General features: G+C 42.4%; 1 protein-coding gene across 9 annotated transcripts in view; it reads right to left on the bottom strand.

The window, feature by feature from the left end:
• Positions 1-1,673: 1,673 nt before the first annotated feature.
• The window catches only part of LOC143297348 (leucine-rich repeat-containing protein 49-like), a 56,298-nt gene continuing 36,827 nt past the window's right edge, over positions 1,674-21,144 (bottom strand). For 8 of the 9 annotated variants that reach the window (XM_076609650.1, XM_076609654.1, XM_076609647.1 and 5 more), the window contains 7 exons: positions 19,455-19,538; positions 18,740-18,948; positions 16,554-16,700; positions 14,813-15,020; positions 13,631-13,816; positions 11,688-11,930; positions 1,674-10,273 (listed from right to left, as the gene is read on the bottom strand). In XM_076609650.1, coding sequence (XP_076465765.1) covers positions 10,073-10,273; positions 11,688-11,930; positions 13,631-13,816; positions 14,813-15,020; positions 16,554-16,700; positions 18,740-18,948; positions 19,455-19,538 — 1,278 coding nt within the window. In that variant the 3' untranslated portion in view covers positions 1,674-10,072. The remainder of the gene's footprint in view (positions 10,274-11,687; positions 11,931-13,630; positions 13,817-14,812; positions 15,021-16,553; positions 16,701-18,739; positions 18,949-19,454; positions 19,539-21,144) is intronic. The other variant, XM_076609648.1, reaches the window with a different exon arrangement.

A 21,144-nucleotide genomic window follows, 5' to 3' on the forward strand; every position in this document is an offset into this window, starting at 1 on the left:
GCCAGGAACGCTGTAAAGAAAGAATTGTCCAGATCCTTTGTGCCATATACAGACATGAAGCAGAAGGTGAACACCTACGTTAAGGATCTATGGCAAGAGGAGTGGAACACCCAGACGGACAACAAGCTCTTCCAGATCCGTCCGGACCTAAAAGAGACCCTCCCTTCGGGGGTGAAGAACAGAAAGGAGGAGTCTGTGCTTTGCAGACTGCGCGCAGGGCACACTTTTTTTACTCATTCTTACTTGTTGAAGGGGGAAGAGGCCCCTCGATGCATTCCCTGTGACGAGCCTCTCACCGTGAAACACGTGCTCCTTGATTGTTGGGATCTGCATGACGTTAGACGCAGACATTACACGGCGGTTTCTTTGAGACTTTGTTTCGTGATGTCCCTCCGTGGGCGCTGATGGACTTCTTAAAAGAAGTGAACCTTTTTAACCAGATTTGAAGGTTTTAAACTATGGAAGTTTTTTTTTAACTTTGGAGTGGAAAGTTTGAAGTGGTGACTCGTTTTAATTGGTTGTTTTTTTTATCCTTGTAGTAGTTATTGACGCGGCGATAGCCTTGAGATGGCCTTAGTGGTCGGCGAGGCTCTAAGCACCATAATTTCATTTCATTTCTTTAACACACACACACACAAACATGTATGTATGATAGTCATGTCTGACTATGACCACCAGAACAGTGGAGGAGGCATCTGCTGTCTTGACTTTCTCGGCTAGAATTTGATTATGGTGGAGAGTGTCTTGCCCAAGTTACATCCCCACTCTGAGGACAGTCAGTGGTGGGATGATTCCCAAAGGCCAACTAGCCTCCAAGGCTGCAGCACTAAGAGCCAAAGCAATCTTATCTCCCAGTTTCAAAATCATAGTTCTTCACAAAAGACTAAGTTGAAATGACTTTCCATTGCAGTGAAAATAACCATTGATCATACAGCTCTCGCTTTCCTGTTGGCCCAACTGTACGCTTATGTCAATGTGTGATATATGTGCACATACACCAAAATGTACACATATACCTAAATAGACATAACTTTTAACTGCAAGTGGCAAATAAAAAAACCAACAAAACCGTACAACCTAGACCAACAGCTCCTGGCAACACACACACACACACACACACACACACATCTTTTATGCCATCAATCCAAAAATGGATTTCCTCAGTCACACATCAAATAAAGCTCATGAGCACATATGCAACTGCATAAAACAAGCCTTGAACATGAATAATTTGAATCTTTTACTCACCAAAGCAAGATTTTCAAAACATAAATGGACCTTTTTCATAAAGAGATCGGTCAGTCAACAACAAGAAAGTGAAATAACAGAATGAGCTATCAAACAGTGTTGTGCATTACAAAGTCTGTCAGCATGAAATAAAAAAGCACCATAAGAACTGAACCATGCCTATGTACAACCATGAAGACAGGGACAGATAATGCCATTCTGTAGCAACTTCAAAAAGAACACACACACAAAAAAAACAACAATCATTGCCACAGAGGTCAAGAAGCTTTCAGACTTGACACTTTGTATACAGATGCACATGCCAAAAATGAACTCTGATTGCAGGTTATGTATCTACTCCCTGTTCCCACCCCTCCCCTAAAAACCACTTTTCCTCCTCCCTCACTCATCTAAAGCACACACAGTCCAATCCCCCATCCCCCCCCCCCCCTTTTTTTTTTCTTCTTCTTCTTCTTTCAATGAACCTGTTCCATGTACTAAAACTTTTTTTTTCAAAAGAAAATATTTACAAATCTTCCACAACTAAAACAATTCTGCCAGTGGACAGGTCTGAATCAACAATAGCAGGGAAACTGTCCTTACATGTACCCCTCACCCGCTCTCACTTATATCCACCTTCAGCAGGCACACACACCAAGCCACAAAAAGGAAATGTATAATGCTTTGTGAAACAGAAATGTGCAAAGTAAAGCCTGAAAGGTGTACATCTGAAAAGTATGACTGAAATATATGTAAAAAGAAATGGTGACCTATATATCTGCTATATGATTTTTATATATTTATATATACATATAACAAAAGGCATACACTATGAAATTTTGTTTCATCTGCAAGCACCACAGGAAGAATAAGGGCTAGGGATGAAGGATATTAGCATCAAGACAAAGCTTCCAGTTTAGTTAACATTCAACACCAGAACTGGACTGATGGTGCAGCCAATAAAGTCTTATTTGTGACCCATCTTTTAGAACGATTCAAGTTTAAAAGTCCTTTTGATTTTTACAGCCATCGGGATAGTGAACTCATACCCACTGTGTCCAGGGCTCGGCATAGGAAGGCGAGGCCCAATCCTCTCCTTCCGCAGTTCTAACCTTCCCTGACTGAAGTCAGGTAGCAGTTCACACCTGGGTGCAGTGAGATAAAATCAGAGTACAGTGCCTTTCCCAAGGACACAACACCAGACCCCAACAGGGCCTCACACCCTCATCACTGGACCACAAGTACCACCAGTTTCACCACTCGGCCTCTATTCAAATGCAATCCTTTAAATAACAAGCAACATTATTAAGATTATCTTCAGAGCTAGGCATTATTTTGGCTTAAGCTTCCTAGCTGACGGGTGGTACTGGATTGTGGAGGCTAATAATCAAAAAAAAAAAAAAAAAAAAACCCATTCTAGTATACATAACCTACACTTTTCTGAAATGAAAAACAGACTATCAACTTCTGACAGTTGATGCTTGTTTAATAGACTGGTTAGCAATACATGTTATAGAGACTGGTTACTAATACATGTAATAGACTGACAGTAAAAGCAGCTGAAATAAACCTAGAAAATATATGAAAAATAATGTCACTATACCTTAAGTATGCATAGTCATGAATTAGGATCCAAAGTTCTGGAATTCTGCATATTTTCAGCCCATCATTCACTGACAATATCTTGGCAACTGCAGTAGAAATGCAGTCAGCACACTGTTTCTTTCAGATCAATTTTTTTTAAGAAATAGAAATCACACACACACACACCTCTTTCATGTGCCACACCTGCCTGAACCGCACCCACCCACTTCATGCTCACTTTCAGACAGCATCAAACAGGTTAACAATGACCCAGTTGGCACACAATGCACGGGGCGAGGCAGGTGGGGTGAGAACTGTTCAGATTTTCGCACACAGGTGATAGCTGATCACCTTCTTTGATCAATGTAAATATGTTTTTCCAAAGCCTCGAATGGTCCAGTGATTCATGCAAGACATGACATTGTCCCACCCAATTCATCAATCTCTGGCTCCCTCCCTGCCCTGAATAGGTGGACAGCTTGTCTTCAACTCTTGCTCATACACAAGAGCTATTCTTGGCCTCCTGTTCTGCTCTCTCTTTTTGCACAACACCTATCCCACCCTCCACCCTCTCTGCAAATCATCACTCTCACATACCTTTTCGTTAAACAAACCATCTGACAAGATTTGGCGCCACAAGCATTAACTTCATCATCATCAATGACGTGTAAAGCTTCTGCAACATCTTGGATCACCAAATCACAAAGGGTTTTTGCAACATGCTTCTGTTTCAAACTACTAGGGCCAGGTTGTGCATCCTCCCCCATTTTGAAAGCATTATATGATTTTTAAGAGGGGAACTGGCAATAACATCCAGTTATTGCTGACAGAGCCTTACTGGCTTTTGCACCTCAAAGATAATGAAAGTAGACATATCAACTGAGCTTTCTGACTGGTGGCTATTGGGACACATCAACTTTAAAATAGAACTGTGAAAAATCCTAGAATGACGCAGACATAGATGTACGTCCTGGAGCAAACAGAGGAGTATTTTCGCGGACGTGTATATATACACATCTTGGGGCACTGAAGAGATTAAAGACCAAATCTAAACATTGCCAAACCTGATTGACAACGCAAAACAATCAAATACTGCTAAAAAGAGGGCCAGAAAAATATGCAGACATGATAATGAAAACAAGGGTATTCAAAATCACCTGTCCACATCATATATCAGAACTCTGCTAATATCATCTGAAAATAACATCGACAAACTGGTTACTGGACAAGGAAAGGTTTAGAAAATGTGCAGATATGATAATGGAAACAGGGGCATTTGCTGTCATTTGTTACATCATATAGTGCCAGAAACTTTTCACATTTTCGACAGAAAGAAAGAACACATCAAGAGATGCCCCAATGTTCACAAAAAGTTGTAAAAGATGGTGCTGCTGAAAAAAAAACAACTGTGATCACTTGCAAGGCAACCCACATTCAGCACTGATAAATCAACACTATCTGACTGTACAAACTACAGCATTTTGTGCACTTGCACTGCATCTCTCAAAAACAAATTTGACAAACACAACTGATAACAATTATTAAAGTTTCAGAGAACAAAAAGCAAGTTGTCAACTCTATATCTCATGCCTACATCAAACCCACACAAATACAAATTTATATTCATTGTCAATCTTTTTTTTTTTTTCCAGAGTCTACAAATGAAACCTATACAAAGTAAGATGGGACTGATCAACTTGGCAAGATTGTGAGCAGACACTTTAAATTTGGTTTTGGCATGGCTTCTATATCTCCATCAAAAAATTAGTTTGTCAATTTATTAACAATTTATAAACCCCACAAAAAGGAGGAGAAAACCCTGTAAATATACAAAATAATTTTACATATATATATATATATAACTTTTTTTCATAGACTGTCATATCAACCTCATAATCATCAAAGGTCATGACTTTGAAGACATTCACACACATAAGATCACAGCATCATGAAAATTTCTTTCAAGTTATATCACAAGGTATCTGCCTCCTGTGCAATAAACTCAAGTCCTCAAACATTACGGACAATAAACGACAGGAGATCAGTTTCCATTTCAAGGAGGCGTCAAAGCATGTGGACTGACCCAGATATGCTATACCGCATCTGCTTTTATACATAAAAAAACAAAACAAAAAAAAAAACCCACCACAGTGCAGATGCCTGACCCATACGTAAACCAAATGCACAAGTCAGATCTGGACACAGAGAGAAGAGAAAGTCAGTCACACAAAACATGACCACACCTCGGCACACACACAAAAGAGAAACGTCTCTAAACAACACAGGGTACCTTGCTACCCAGTAACTACAAACACACTCACAATAACAGTCTTTAGTAACTACAAACACACTCACAACAACAGTCTTTAGTAACTACAAACACACTCACAACAACAGTCTTTAGTAACTACAAACACACTCACAACAACAGACTTTTAGTAGCTACAAACACACTCACAACGACAAGCTTTACTAACTACAAACACACAACAACAGTCTTTTAGTAACTACAAACGCACTCACAACGACAAGCTTTAGTAACTACAAACACACTCACAACAACAGTCTTTAATAACTAGAAACACACTCACAACAAGTCTTTAGTAACTACAAACACACTCACAAAAACAGTCTTTAATAACTACAAAACACACTCACAACAACAGTCTTTTAGTAACTACAAACACACTCACAACAACAGTCTTTAGTAATACAAACAGACTCACAACAGTCTTCAGTAACTACAAAACACACTCGTAACAGTCTCCGTGTTTGGTTAAGCCCATCGCCACAGGGGTTGTTCACACGCACACGGTCACTGAGTTGAGATCAGAACCCCGCAGGCCTCTGCCCTGCACCCCACCCCGCCCCCCTGTAAACAACACTGCAGGACAAAAAGCACCATGGACATTGTCCTCCCACATGGTGATACCCCCAACACACACAGCTTAAAAACAGTTTGTTAGTTATCTGTAGTTTTTGCTATAACCCCTAACACACACAGCATAAAAAGAGCTAGCTATCTGTAGTTTTCACTAGAACCCCCAATGCACACAGCTTAAAAAGAGCTAGCTATCTGTAGTTTTCGCTGACACTCCCAACACACACAGCTTAAAAAGAGTTAGTTAATAAGCTGTAGTTTTCACTAAAACTCCCAATGCACACATCTTAAAGGAGTTAGTCATCTGTAGTTTTCTTTCTTTCTCTCTTTTTGTGTAAGATTTGTTTACATCAGAAACACTCTGTATAGATGGCCACACCCTTCAGATTAGCAGTCCAGATATGTTTGTAACACTCCATATTTCAGGAATACTGAGCAATTTTAATTGTTGCTTGCCACATTTTAAGAATACTAAGCCATTTTAATTCTTGCTTGCTGTATACTAAGCCTTTTATTTTGTTGGAGTGAATGCACTTGAGATACCAGTACTTGACCACAAATCCATTTCTTTCTAAGAACTGGGCAACAAGCACCCTCATTCTTTCTGCATACTGATTTTTTTCTTAAAGTAATTACCAAAGAAAAGATTGATAACATGGTTAAAAGCACCTGGACAGTCACGTCTCATGCACTGTGTTCATACACCTGGTATAAACTAGAGAAATTTGGTCTAACCAAACAGCCCTTAGAGACAGATCTGCTGCTGGAGTTCTCATCAATGAAATCTGAGAATGGATATTTGCAGGCTTTTTTGTGATTTGGAACACACTTTAACAGCTTCTGATGCCCTTCCCCTGTACCAAGAAAGCACAATCATCTTTTTCATATTCTCCTGAATAATACATCTGAAGGAGACACACATAGATCATCAATGCCGCACCTGACGTGGTTCATCACCAGACAAACAGCGACACAACAGCAATCATCTTGTTCATAATGCACATCACAAATGGGCCAGGTCAACACACAGAAAAACATCCCACAGTCACTGAAAGTTGCACTGCACCCATTCTGAAAACCAAGCGAAAAATACTGCTATGTACACAAAAAGTGGGCCACGCTTAACAACGTTCATATTTTTCTGTTGACTTTCTTCAACAGATACCATTAGTCATCTGTGAACTCCTTTTATCCACAGTGAACAAATGCAAGGACTTAGTTTTCAGCAAAGAAGAGTAAGACTCACACCAGGGATGGGTCACAGAAGTGACCCCAGCAGAGCTAAGTTTGATTAGCGTTAAGATACCTCATAAATCTACACAAATTCCATGTACTTTGGAAAATTCTTAACACTATGGCTACATTCACACTAAACCCAACCAGTTACTGCCAGCAGCTGACAGCAACTGGCCCAGAATTGTGTGCATATCATTTTGCATTTTCTTGCCATGTATGCCAGTGGTAAGCGTTCACACTGGCCACCAGCCATCTCCAGCCAGCTTTCTGATTTGTGTAGATAGATGTGACAGACAGCTCTGTCAAGGGACAGATTCTCTTCAATGACACCAGTAACGTGAATCTAAATAATATTCGTTCCTTCTGTCTGGAGAGGGCCGTAGCTAACACTGACTGGTTGAGTCAGGCTGGCAGCAACTGGCTGGGTCTTAGTGTGAACGTAGCCATAGTGAAGTCAGTGCTGCCAACATCACTTGTAAAGCCCAGCTAGCAAAATGAGAAAAAAAAGTAAGCATACAATCTGCCTATCATGAGGTGCCCACTGTATAAAGAATGCATCATAAGTGGAGGTTTTCATCTAATGCACTGTCGGTGGTCTGTTTCTGATCTTGTTATGTCTTGGAACAATGATGGAAAGAGTCCAGGAAGAATGACAACAAAATCAAAAAAAAGCTGACTTGTCTTCACACGCCTACTGTTTTCTGCAGTCACGAAGTTAAAACATAGAGGAACATTAATAATAGCCACAATTCCACCCCCTTTGTGAAAAAGAGACCTGTCAGGAACTTGCCATGCAGGGTTTTTCTTTCTCTTGTGTTATGCTGGTTCAGAGCCATGACCAGAAATCTCCAAAATGGCCATTTAGAGAATTAGAGAAACTGCCAGTTGAAGTCTTCAAATGGCTAAGGAAATGGTCTTTCTGTACAGATGAACATGACTTTCACAAAAACAAATGCTTTCATCATTTTGAACCAACACCTGCTTTGAAGCAAACCGTACTGTTCTTATGAATCTTGTTCTGACAGCCCATCAGAAGCCTTTTGTTGTGCACAACAAAGTCATAACAAGACACCAATAAGATGCCATCACCTTAAGGCACATGGTTAGAGAAACGAGGGGTGGGGGGAGAACAAACAAAAAGGCTGGAAATTTTGCAAAAATAAAATGGCAACATATAAAGTATATATTCAGATGAAAGGATTTTTTTTTTAGGGGGCGGGGGAAGGCTGAAAGATTTACAAAAATGAAGTAGCATTAGCTTAAATATACATGCAGTGAAAATGGATGTTTCCAGACTGCTAAACGCACAGGGGAAAAACTATATGAAAAAACAAAACAAAAAACAATCATAAAACTTTCCAACAGTCTGTTCTAAAAACTGTTCTCTACTGTAGTTCAACACCAGCAGTGAACAGTAGAAAGGTGCTGGGAAGGGAAAGGCTGAGTTCCTACAGAACTATGTGAGAGCCATGAAGTCTGGAGGAGTCTTGGAATCTTAATTAAAAAAAAAAAACCTTGAAGAGTTAAAACCAACTTAATGAATTGAAAAAACAATCAAACAGAAAGTGAAAGTTGGATACTGATACGGCACTAACTCCCAATTGCTTTCATCAGCAGTGCAGCAGGCAATTTTTTTTTAATTTGGTCTGGTATGGAAAATTTCCAATCCAGACAAGAAAAAGTCTGGAAAAAAATATAGACATCTGTTTGATCACATCTGTGGGAATGCTGGAAGTAACCCGACATGGGGGGGGGGGGGGTGGGGGGGGGACTGAACAGGAAGAGAGACACAAGACCCATGTTACAATGTCCAAAGAACGCACAACTCTCCCGCTCTCCACGGCCATTTCATCCTGTGGGCACTCCTCACCCTTGCCATCATCCCTTGTTGCTGACTGCAGACATATTGATCAACCAACTCACTCGCTCAACTCTTCCATCAACTACACAGTTCACCAACTTAAGTGCCTTTTGCTGACATGAAGGGGTCCTTTTTCATGGACGGTTTTTCACATTGAAACAAAGCGCGACATCTGCGGCCAACTTCCCAGCGTAATAGAAAACTGACTAACCTTCCCCCCTTGACTAAGTTTGAACAAGTCCACTGTGTTGTTTTGACATGAACCGACTCATGTGGCTGAAAGTGTAAAGAGTCTACAATGTTCTGCCCTGGGCAAAGCTTTTCACACATGGCAGAAAGAGAGTTGAGGTCACCAGAGAAGCAAGTAGCTCCTGCTTCAACTGGGTACAAGCAAAATCCCAAATAAATCTAGCATTAGCACCAAGCGGAGAGAATTGAAGAAAGAAAATAAAAAAACAAAAGAAAATAAAACATTGTTGTAAGAGAAAGATAAAGAGGGGGGGGGGGGGGGGACAGTAGAAACTTTAATTTCTTTATTTCTTTTATAAAGTGATCACAGCTTGCTCTCTCAGGGCATCACATCGATCACTGTGAGACATCGTCATTGACTGACGAGACTTTTGACAATTGAGAGTTTTAAAAATAGCAACATATTTTGACACATCATCAGTGACTGATGAGACTTTTGACAGTTGAGTTTTTAAAAAAGCCAAATATTTTTACCATAACTACACAACAACAAAAACTACACCAGACAGAGAAGGTGACACAATAAGCAAATCCTTACCAGGGAGAAAGAATTCCTTTTGACACCCCCCCCCCCCCCCCCCCTTCCTTCTCTTCATTCCCCTCCATCCCTTCCCCCATCTATCCACCCCCTGTATGCCATGACATCTTCATCACAAGATCATCACTACATCACAGCACACACGCACGGGGACCACAGGTTGTCACGCAGGACTCCACTCAAAGGTCATTTTCCCACGCAACAAAAACTGATCAGCCGACGCTTTAAAAAAACAACAACAAAAAACAAAAAAAAAACACAACAATTTGTGGCTCCAGGAAGCGAAGCCCCATATGTGCTGTGCTGCATGTTGGCTCAGCTGCGCTCAATGGTGTCCATTGAGTTTTTGGCTCAGCTGTGCCCAAATGATGTCCAGGGAGTTTTTGGCTCAGCTGCACTCAATGGCGTTCAGGGAGTTCTTGGCTCAGCTGCGCTCAATGGCGTCCAGGGAGTTCTTGGCTCAGCTGCGTTCAATGGCGTCCAGTGAGTTCTTGGCTCAGCTGCGCTCAATGGTGTCCAGGGAGTTCTTGGCGAAGTTCTTGGTGTCCATGAGCTGAGTGACGGCTGTCTGCACCAGGCTGAGGAACATGGCCGGCCACACGCGCACCAGCTGGGAGTGCTTGCGGTCCGTGCACACCGCCTCCTTCGTCACCTCACTCAGGTAGGCCCTGCTGAACTCACGCTTGCTGGCCACTTCCTGCCACACACAGTCATCGTCATGTTACACCTCTCTCTCTCTCCAATATCTGTCCTAGTTCCCACCCTCTCATTTGTCTATCATTCATTTATCGATCACAGACCCCAATCTCCCTCACTTACATATCTATCATAGACACCCATCCTCTCTCTGTCTTGCTTTATCTATGGTAGACCCCTCTGTTGCTCTCACTCCAATATCTCTCTCTCTCATGTCTATCGTAAAACCCTTTTGCTCAAAGGCCTCTCTCTAGTAGGTCCCTTGTAAAACCCTTTTGCTCCAAGACCTCTCTCTCTAGTAGGTCCATTGCAAAACCCTTTTGCTCTGAGACCTCTCTCTAGTAGGTCCATCATAAAATTCTTTTGTTCCAAGACCTCTCTCTAGTAGGTCCATTGTAAAACCCTTTTGCTCTAAGACCTCTCTCTAGTATGTCCATTGTAAAACCCTTTTGCACTAAGACCTCTCTCTCTAGTAGGTCCATTGTAAAACCCTTTTGCTCTGAGACCTCTTTCTAGTAGGCCCATTGTAAAACCCTTTTGCACTAAGACCTCTCTCTCTAGTAGGTCCATTGTAAAACCCTTTTGCTCTGAGACCTCTTTCTAGTAGGCCCATTGTAAAACCCTTTTGCACTAAGACCTCTCTCTCTAGTAGGTCCATTATAAAACCCTTTTGCACGAAGACCTCTCTCTCTAGTAGGTCCATTGTAAAACCCTTTTGCTCTGAGACCTCTTTCTAGTAGGCCCATTGTAAAACCCTTTTGCACTAAGACCTCTTTCTCTAGTAGGTCCATTGTAAAACACTTTTGCTCTAAGACCTCTCTCTCTAGTAGGTCCATTGTAAAACCCTTTTGCTCTGAGACCTCTCTCTCTCTCTCTCTCTCTCTCTCATAGATTTATTGTAAAACCCTCTTTCTCTCATTTTCATTGTAGACAGACCACTTTCTTGTAGATCTATCGGGTAATTCAAATGTGCTCAAAAGACATGAAATGAACACTTCAGCAGCTAACCCAAGCTTTTTGCTAGAAAGTTGAAGAACTCAATAAAAGTTAACACGGTTAAAAGACAAAAAAAATGTAATGTTATTATACATGTGGGTGTTTGGGTTGTTGGTTACTGCGGTTTTTCAATTATTGATAGGGATAAGAGACACGCATGATCCGTTTCACACTTATAAAATTAAGCTTACATACAGTTACACACAGACATTTACACATGCACACACCTAAACTAATGGCAAGTGAAAATCACACCCCCACAGAACCAGCACAGCAAAGGGCACCAAAAAAAACAACAACAAAAAACAAAAAACAACCAGACCCTATCTGCTGGGTAACAGCAAAGGTACAGCACCGCGCAAACACACATACCCCCCTACCCCTCCCACCTCCCCTGCACCCTTCCCCGATCGACAAACCTGTTTTCTCCCCCTCATGTCCGGGGCCAGGTAGGTCAAGGCCGCTTTCCCTGGCTGCTCCTGGTGGGCCTTGTCTCCCCTGTCCCCTTTCCGAGGCTTGCCCTCCTCCCCCTGTGGCGCCCCATGCTTTCTGCCCATGTCGGGGACGGTGGTGTGCAATCGTAACTGCGTCAGCTGTGACATCACCACCTGAGTGACGGGGCCGAACAGTCGCTCAGCGTTGATGATGTCTGCCGTCGACACCTGCACACAAATCAAATCATCTCATTCGGATGAGACGAAAAACCCAAGGTCTCTTGAGTAACATGCACAAAGCACATGTCAAAGAAAAACCGTAGAAATGAAAGTGGCTGTCCCTGGAAAAATTATGTTAGAAAAACTGCTTTGATAAGAGGACAAAGTACACTTGCTGGCAGTAAAAAACAAGAAGAAGAAAACTGGGTTGTGCTCTCACTGTAGCGATGCGCTCTCCACACCACAGGAAGAACAGCCCAAATTCAATCTGTTGTGATGAAAGAGTGACACAAAACAAAACTATATAATATAGCCCAGCCGACTAGAAAATGGCCATTTCTAGATGTACACTTGTAAGCTCGGGGTTTTTTTTTGTGTTTTTTTTTAAATCAAAGAGAACACAAAACATAAAATAATGACAAAACTTTAATCAAAACAAGAAAAAACAATATTATTCATTCTGGGCTCGTTCAGTCCAGGCAAAATTTAAATCTAGTTAAAAATACTGAAAACAGTCAAAAATGAAATCTTTGTACCGAGTGTGTGTATTTGTGTGTGTGTGTGTGTGTGTGTGTGTGTGTGTGTGTGTGTGTGTGTGTGTGTGTTGTGTGTGTGTGTGTGTGTGTGTGTGTGTGTGTGTGTAACAGTGTAAAAGGACCAGTTGAGCCATGTCTGTTACAGTTCATGTGAAATTCAAATAAAGAAAAGAACACCAATCTCCTCCTTCAGGGGCAAGACCTTCAGAGAACTAGTTGTAAAATGTTTGTGCCTGCCTGTGAATATAACAGCTACATGTTTTCACATCAGTGAAAACTATCCTCTCTTGTTTTCCCCTCGCCAAATACAAATATATCCCTCATAATTCTGCCACCATTAAAACAAGAAAACACAACATAATTTGAGTGCAAAAAAGTTGGAATGTGGTTGTCACTGATGGTTAAGACAACAGCTACATGTTTTCGCATTGGTTAAATTATCCCCTCCATTTTTACCCTCACCAAATTAACATAAATCTCTCAAACTCATTTATTCTTTAAAAAACGCTTACAAGCAAGGAGTGGGAAAATGGCTGAAGTAAGAGTTTAAGAAACATCAAACAGCAACTGTACAGACAACAATTGCAAATATACCCAACAATCAAAAACTAAGATTTTACTTTTGTTTTTTTTCCAAAAAATAATGACACGCATTTTTGTAGAGCTGTAATCAATGCCATTTGTTCAGAACAATACGAAACAGTCTGGAATCTAAACATTGCCTGTACAATTTTCCAGGTTCATATCATAGATTTTAAATTTGTCTCTATTTTAATGGTTAAAAAAAAATTAAAAAACAAAACAAAAAAAAACACAGTTCTTCTTGGTTCTTGTTGCAGGTTTTCTAATGTCTAATATCACACTATATGAAAAGACACAAAATTGAACACACACACACACACACAGAGGAAATCTCTCAAATATTTTAGCTTCATGATTCTTATGTCGCTTTTGACACTCCAGCCCACCCACTCACCCCCACCCTACTTCCCCCACCATAACCTACCACCACCCTCCTCTGCTATCTCCCCCCTCCCCGACCACCACCCTCCCAAAAACTCACCCCATCACCCCCACCCCCTAACCTCCCTCATCACCACCCCACCAAACAACACCCTCTCTTGCCCCATACCCACACCCTCATCCTCCCACCCGCCCGCCTCCATCACCCACCTCCACCCCGTTGATCTTCTTGAGGTTGAAGTGTGACAGGCGGTGCAGGGTGAACAGCCTCCACAGGGTGAACTTGGTCACAGGGTTCCCGTCCAGCTCAATCGTCAGCTGCTCCAGGGATCGAACCACAGACAGGGCACTGATCTGCTGCAGGCTGTGCACGTTGGTGTTGCCAAAGATCAGGTTCTGAAACCCACCACGGGGGGGCAGGGAGGGGGGGTAGTATTAATGTGGGGGTGGGGGTGAGGGGGGGTGGGGGGTGAGGGACATGTGTAGCCCATGCCCAGCTATGCCTCATAGCTGTTTAAATATCACACATTCCAGGTGCGGAAGAAAAAAAAAAAGAACACAACATGCCAAATCATCAATTCCAGAAAAAGACCAAAAAAAATATTCAAGGCACTCTCAACAAGATACAAGCAGAAAAAAAAGCGCAAAATGAACCAGCAAGGTAGAGAACAAGGTAGAGAGAAAGAGCAGACAGAAACAGTGAGAAAGAAAAGGCCTGAAACAAAGAAGAGCGACGGAAAAAGAGGAAATTTCTAGCACAGAATTTCCAGAAAGCTGGTATGCTATTTCTCATGAAAAATCCCTGTGGGGATTTGTATTGCATTGCTTTGTGTTGTGTTGTGTTGCATTGTGTCATGTTGTGTTGCATTGTGCTATATCGCATCAACTTGCAGTGAGTCACTTTTTGCCGTGTTGTGCCGTGTCACGGTGCATCATGCCACATGCATGTGTGTATGTATGTAACAGGGGCATCACTCCTTAGCACTGTTATTACAAACATCCTGCGATCTCCACTCTAGAGGGGACGGGAGCTTAGTAGGTGGTGTCCTAAGTATGCTAAATCAGAACAGGCACTTCTGAACACCAAAGTGTCAAAGCAGCAGTGCAGGGTTTCCTCTGGTGTGTGGCCTGCTGGTGATCTAACATCAATAGTTCCCTGTGGACTGCTGATGCTGGGACTCTGAAGGATGTATAAGTGTGGATGTGTGAATGGAGGACTCGGAATGAGCAGTGTGGGACTGATGACAATGAAATAATGCAGATGATGGGACAGAAAAAACAACAACAACAACAAAAAACCCTCCAGCAATAGAACCATGACTACCCTTGCACCACATTACACTTCTAACTACCCTCTCTCACACACACTCCCTCCACCCAAAGCTCGCTCACCTGTGTGTTGGGGAAGCGGGTGCGCACTTTGTGGATGTGTTTACAGATCTCATCAAAGTCGACGAACTTGAAGACGATAGTGGTGACAGCAGAGGCAGCCTGCAGGCCCCAGGCACGGTCAAAGGCAGCCAGTGCCAGAGGGCCGTAGATGTTCAGCGTGTCTTCCTCCAGCTCTGCCACCATATGCATGTTCTCCACCGTGTCACCACTGGGGACAGGTCAAAAGGTCAAAGGTTCAAGGTCCCACTGCCTTTCACCACCATCGGGGGAAGTGAGTTCATTTTCACTAGGGCTCGCACTTTCTCCCAAGTCTGACTGGAAAATCAAACTGATGGTCTACTCATTTGGGTGAGACAATAAACAGAGGTCCCCTGTGCAGCACGCAGATTGTGCACTGAAAAAGAATCCTTGTCCTCTGGCAAAATTCTGTGGCAGATAGGTACACAAATATATACAAGCATGCACTCAATGCCTGACTAAGTGCGTTCAGTTATGCTAGGCCAAGCAGATATAGAGAATTGTAAATGGATCTGTCCGAACGCAGTGACTACTCCTTAAGAAACTGAAACTGAAAATGAACTGGCATGGGGAAGGTGGGGCCCAGTCCTCTCCTTCCACCGCTTTTCACCCTTTCCTGACCACAGTCAGGTACCTGTTCACACCTGGGTGGAGTGAGGAAAACCAGTAAAACGTCTTTCCCAAGGACACAACACCAATCTGAAAGAGAGCCTCCAACCCTGGTGAACACTGGATCACGAGTCCAAAGCTTAAAACTGATTCAGCCATGCAGAAGAAAGTTCCCTTTACTCACAAGAAAGTTTCCTTTTCTCGGAAGAAAGCTTCCTTTACTCAGAGAGTTTCGAAGGAAGTTTCCTTTTCTCAGAATCAAAAGTTTGAATTCACTTGTGTAATTCAGTGCTTTCCACACTGATTTCATCAGCAAAACTGCCACAGGAAAGTGTTGGGTTGGACAGACTGTTAATGAACTAAGTCCACAGCTGTTAATTTTGCTTGGCCACAGGCGCCTGACCGTGGTGTTGCATCAGACTACCATACCATTGTCATGGTTGAGGCTGTTGGCCCGAGTCCGATATTAAAGTCATTCGCTGTGTGAGTGGCAGGGATGGATCAGGCTTTCATCTTCTGCATCGTTTTCTCAGACAGATCAGTGTAGTGTATCTGTTGTATACTTTCCCTATTGTGTATCAAAGGTGAGTGAAATGTGCAGTTCAAGGTGAGACAGAGATGTCACACAATTCATACTGGATTCACACAAACACACACACACACCACTTTCCTACTGTAATTCTCATGAAATTGCGTTAGTTCTCACCATATATCTTTAATTTTCACCATGTTTCTTTAATACATCTTTTATTCTAACCATGTCTTTGATACACACTGATTCTCACCATAAATCATTAATTCTAACCATATGTCTTTAATACGCCTTAATTCTCACCATATGTCCTCAACATCTTAAATTCCTACCATACACCTTAAATTCTCACTATACATCTTTGTAATTTTAACCATACATCTTAAGAATTCTCACATAAAAAAAAAGAAAAAAACCCAACAACAACCTGACAGCCCCTAAAGGACGACACACACTTTCCACAACACACCACACACACACACTTTCCACAACACACCACACACACACTTTCCACAACACACACACACACACACACTTTCCACAACACACACACACACGCACACAAAGCCAGGGACAACCCACCCAAACAGGATGGTCTCTTTGGTGGCTGACTTGGACTCTGAGCGACGGTGAGCGAGGCGGGAGGGGTCAGGGTCACGCACGCTGTCTTGAGACATGTCTGTCAGGTTGCTGTGGGCGCTGCCCGGTCGACTGGCCCGCCGGTCACTGCTGGGGGTGGACACCCACAATCAGCACTCTTTTTTTTTTTTGAATGAATGAATGATATGAATACTTATATAGCAGCTATCCTCAGTCGGAGACCAAGCTCTAAGTGCATTACAAACTCGGGGTCATTTGCACAACAAGCTGCCTACCTGGACAGAGCCCATGATGGCTGCCATTGGGCACTCGTTTGTTTCCTGTGTCATTTGATCAGATTTCAGCCACACACACATACACACTCAGACAGACATGCAATATTTTACGTGTATGAGTGTTTTGTCTATTTACCATGCCAAGTAGGCAGCCATACACCGTTTTCAGTGGTGTGCCTGCTGAGTATGTTCTTGCTTCCATAATCCACCAAATGCTGACATGGATTACAGGATCTTTAACATAGCTGCTATATAAGTATTCATATCTTTTTTTTTTTTTTTTCTCAAGGCCTGACTAAGCGCGTTGGGTTACGCTGCTGGTCAGGCATCTGCTTGGCAGATGTGGTGTAGCGTATATGGATTTGTCCGAACGCAGTGACGCCTCCTTGAGCTACTGATACTGATACTGATAACATACGTATTTCATCTTCTGCATGCGTATACACATGAAGGGGTTTCAGGCACTAGCAGGTCTGCACATCTGTTGACCTGGGAGATCAGAAAAATCTCCATCCTTTACCCACCAGGTGCCGTTACCAAGATTTGAACCCTGGCACCTCAGATTGAAAGTCCAATGCTTTAACTCACTCCAGACAATGGAACACTTTAGCGTTCCTGACGTAAGGCGCGGCTCCAAATGACGGAACGCTATAGCGATTTCAACAATCAAATTTTTTTCCATGTTTTCCTCATGCGGTAGAATAACAACCACAGCTTCACAGTGCATTGTGAACGTGTCAAGGGTCGAATGGAAAGTTTCTTCATGAGATTCTGTAACAATACACTCGCTGGCAAGCCACTGATCTCAGCACCTCACATGAAAAGCTAATCTGCATACGTATCGAAAATAGTGTCGCAGACGATATAAGTGGAAATTTTTGGAGCAAATTTGATCACAACAGCAGCTTTTTACTGCTGCTGAAGTGATTGAAATGCTTCAAACTGAAAGTTTTGACATCAATGAGGATGATGAAGACGTTGAATAAGGTATCTGCAGTGAAGAAAGCTACCAGCAAGAAGGTACTGACAGTGACTCAGCTTCTGAAGGATGTGAAGAGGGAGAGGGGGGTGGGCGTTCACACAATGTGAGGAGAGGGATCAGTGGATCATGTACAATGAGTTTCATTCAGTTACTTTATGTTTTGTATATTTCGTGATTTTTTCCTAAACCTAACAAATGGGTCGTCTGTAGGGAAAGGCCAGGGAGAAAACTATTTGTCCAGAGTGAGTTAACCACTCGGCTATTGTGCCTGTCTTGTTTGAACTCATTCAGCCCTCAGGCAGATTAACTCATTCAGCCCTGGTGACAAAGTTCATAGCATTAAAAACAGTGTACATGTTCTTATATATGCATAAGCCGCATGTGAAAGGAATTAACTTCTACAGCATTTCTGGTTGCAGCCTCATGTGTCAATTTTGAGGGGGAAAAAGGGTCGGTTTTTTTGTTGTTGTTTTTTTTTTTGCTTCATTTTTCTACTGTCAACATGGCAGGGGAATGTGCCAGGGCTGTAAACTCCCTGGGGTTGAATGAGTTAAACAGTATTTCATTTGAAAATGTTGCAAATACGATGAATTTGAGAGGACAACAGGAATGTTTTACATCAAGTCTTGTCGTTTCTATATCACTCTCCTGTAAGATAGTAAAATGATTTTGATAAGACAACATCAGAACTATTCATTCATGATTTCTACGTCACTCTCACAAAAAACAACAAAAATCATTCTGATACCACAATCTCAGAACTATTCATTCATGATTTTTAAATCTCTCACACAAGGAAACAAAACGATAACAATCTCTGAACTATTCATTGAGGATTTCTACATCACTCTCACACACTTCCAACCCACACCCACCCCAACCTCTATCCCTACCCCCATACCAGCGTTTACCTGGTGACGGAGACAAGCTCGGTGTCGTCGTCATGTGGGAAGGGAGCAGAGAAAGGGTCCCCCCCGGGCGCAGCGGGTGACAGCGACCCCATGCGGGCCCCTGAGTACAGCTCTGGGGCTCGAACCATCTTCCCCGTGCGAGACATCAGTGAGCCCTGCATTGTCTCCCACTGCCGCTTGGCGTTGTTGATGGCCAGGCGACGCCGCTCCTGATTTTCACACACACATTCAGTCACTTGACTGATGATAATGATGTCTATAATCGTTATAATAATAATAATATTAGAAGCCAAGTACATATCTATCTACTTATTTGTATATCTATCTATCTGTCTATGTACATATGTCTATGTATGTATATATCTCTCTCACTCTCCCTCTCTCTCTCTCTCTCTCTCTCTCTCTATATATATATATATATATATAGAAAGAGAGATATGGATGTTTACACCGCCCCCCACCTCCTCCACTAGACTTGTTGAGTGGTAGTATGGGTGCTAGTTTTCAGATCTTCTTCTTTCGTGGACGGCGACTCCCACATTCACTCATATGCACGAGTGGGCTTTTATGTGTATGATTGTTTTTACCCCTGTCAAGTAGGCAGTCATACTCTGTTTTCAGGGTTTTTTTCCGATGAAACGATAGACTGAGGTCCAATGTGCAGCACGCACTTTGCGCAAGCAATCAGTCCAAATCAACTGAAGTGCAGCAATACCTTGAGAATGGCGACCTTGTTCAGCTCTCGTCGCTTTTCCTCCTCTTTCCGTGCCATGACCAGCGCCAGTCGGCGTTCTTCCTCCTGCACATCACCATAGTGACCATTGATTACAGGACAGATAAAAGATTATTTTTTAAAAAAACACAAAAAAACAATCACACTCACGCACATAAAGAACCAAAAGCTCCAAAGCTTGTGAAAAGGTAGGTGCCACAGATCTGGAATATCTCAAGTGATACCACAGCAAATGTTTCAAAGTTTTCATTGACTGGTGTGCGTGCACGTGCACACACACACACACACACACACAAACTGCTTACACAAGCACACACACACACATGTGCACACATAAAATTGCTTGCACACACACACATGCATACTAACATACAAAAACACACAAACTGGTTTCCATGCATCTATGACTTAAACACACTTTCCTTGTTTAATATTATTTATAATGTAAAGATGTTAAACCTAAGAAAGAACACATACATACACCAAATACTCACACCATATACACATCTCACACACACACACACACACACACACACACGCACACAGGAGACAATCATAAACCAAGCCTATTATCAACATACTCCCATCTTCCACTCAAAAAGTCAACAATTTTTCAGAAAGGAAAAAAAATGTTTGCACTGTGGAAACAACAAATCTAAACTCAGCTGTGCTTTGAAAACATTTTCATCCCAATCAAAACTTCTTTCAAGTTGTGAGAGATTTCACAAAATTTGTCTATAGGCAAACACAGCCAAGCCATTAACTCCAATCCAACTCCAGCTATGACCCTATCTTATGCCAGAGAAATTACAGTCGTAACCCTATCTTGTACCAGAGAAATTCCAGCTAGACCCCATCTTGTGCTGAAGAAATTCCAGCTATGACCCCAACTTGTGCCAAAAAAATTCCAGCTATGATCCCAACTTGTGCTAGCTATGACCCCAACTTGTGCCAAAAAAATTCCAGCTATGATCCCAACTTGTGCTAAAGAAATTCCAGTTATGACCCCAACATGTGCCACAGAAATTTCAGCTATGACCCCAACATGTGCAAAAGAAACTCCAATTGTGACCCCAACTTGTGCCAAAGAAATTCCAGTTATGACCCTAACTTGTGCCAAAGAAATTCCAGTTATGACCCCCAACTTGTGCCAAAGAAATTCATACCACAGAAATTCCAGTTATGACCCCATCTTGTGCCAAAGAAATTCTAGCTATGACCCCATGTGTGCCAAAGAAATCCAGTTATGACCCCAACTTGTGTCCCCCCCCACCCCACCCCCAAAAAAAAAAAAAATAAATAAATTCCAGTTATGGCCCCAACCTGTGCCAAAGACTTTGCGGTAAAAACATCCACACAGTCAATGGGAAATGCACAACACAGCCAACAAGCTGTGCTGTCAGAAAAGAACATGACAGTAACGTGAGGAAAGAATAACATATTTCACCTGCATAATCTGTGTGTGTGTGTGTGTGTGTGTGCGTGTGCGTGTGTGTGTGTACAAGACATTATCTGTGGTACCTGCCTGCAGTCATAAACATTATGTCTCATGCTCACACTTCATGTGACCTTGACGTGTGTGCTAACAAGTGTGCTGTGCAACTGTTGAGGGAGGGAGACAGAGGGGGAGACAGGACAAAATGTTGGACTGACGACATGGCAGATCGGACAG

Source organism: Babylonia areolata, chromosome 22 (assembly GCF_041734735.1).
Source record: "Babylonia areolata isolate BAREFJ2019XMU chromosome 22, ASM4173473v1, whole genome shotgun sequence".
NCBI classification, from domain to species: Eukaryota; Metazoa; Mollusca; class Gastropoda; order Neogastropoda; family Buccinidae; genus Babylonia; species Babylonia areolata.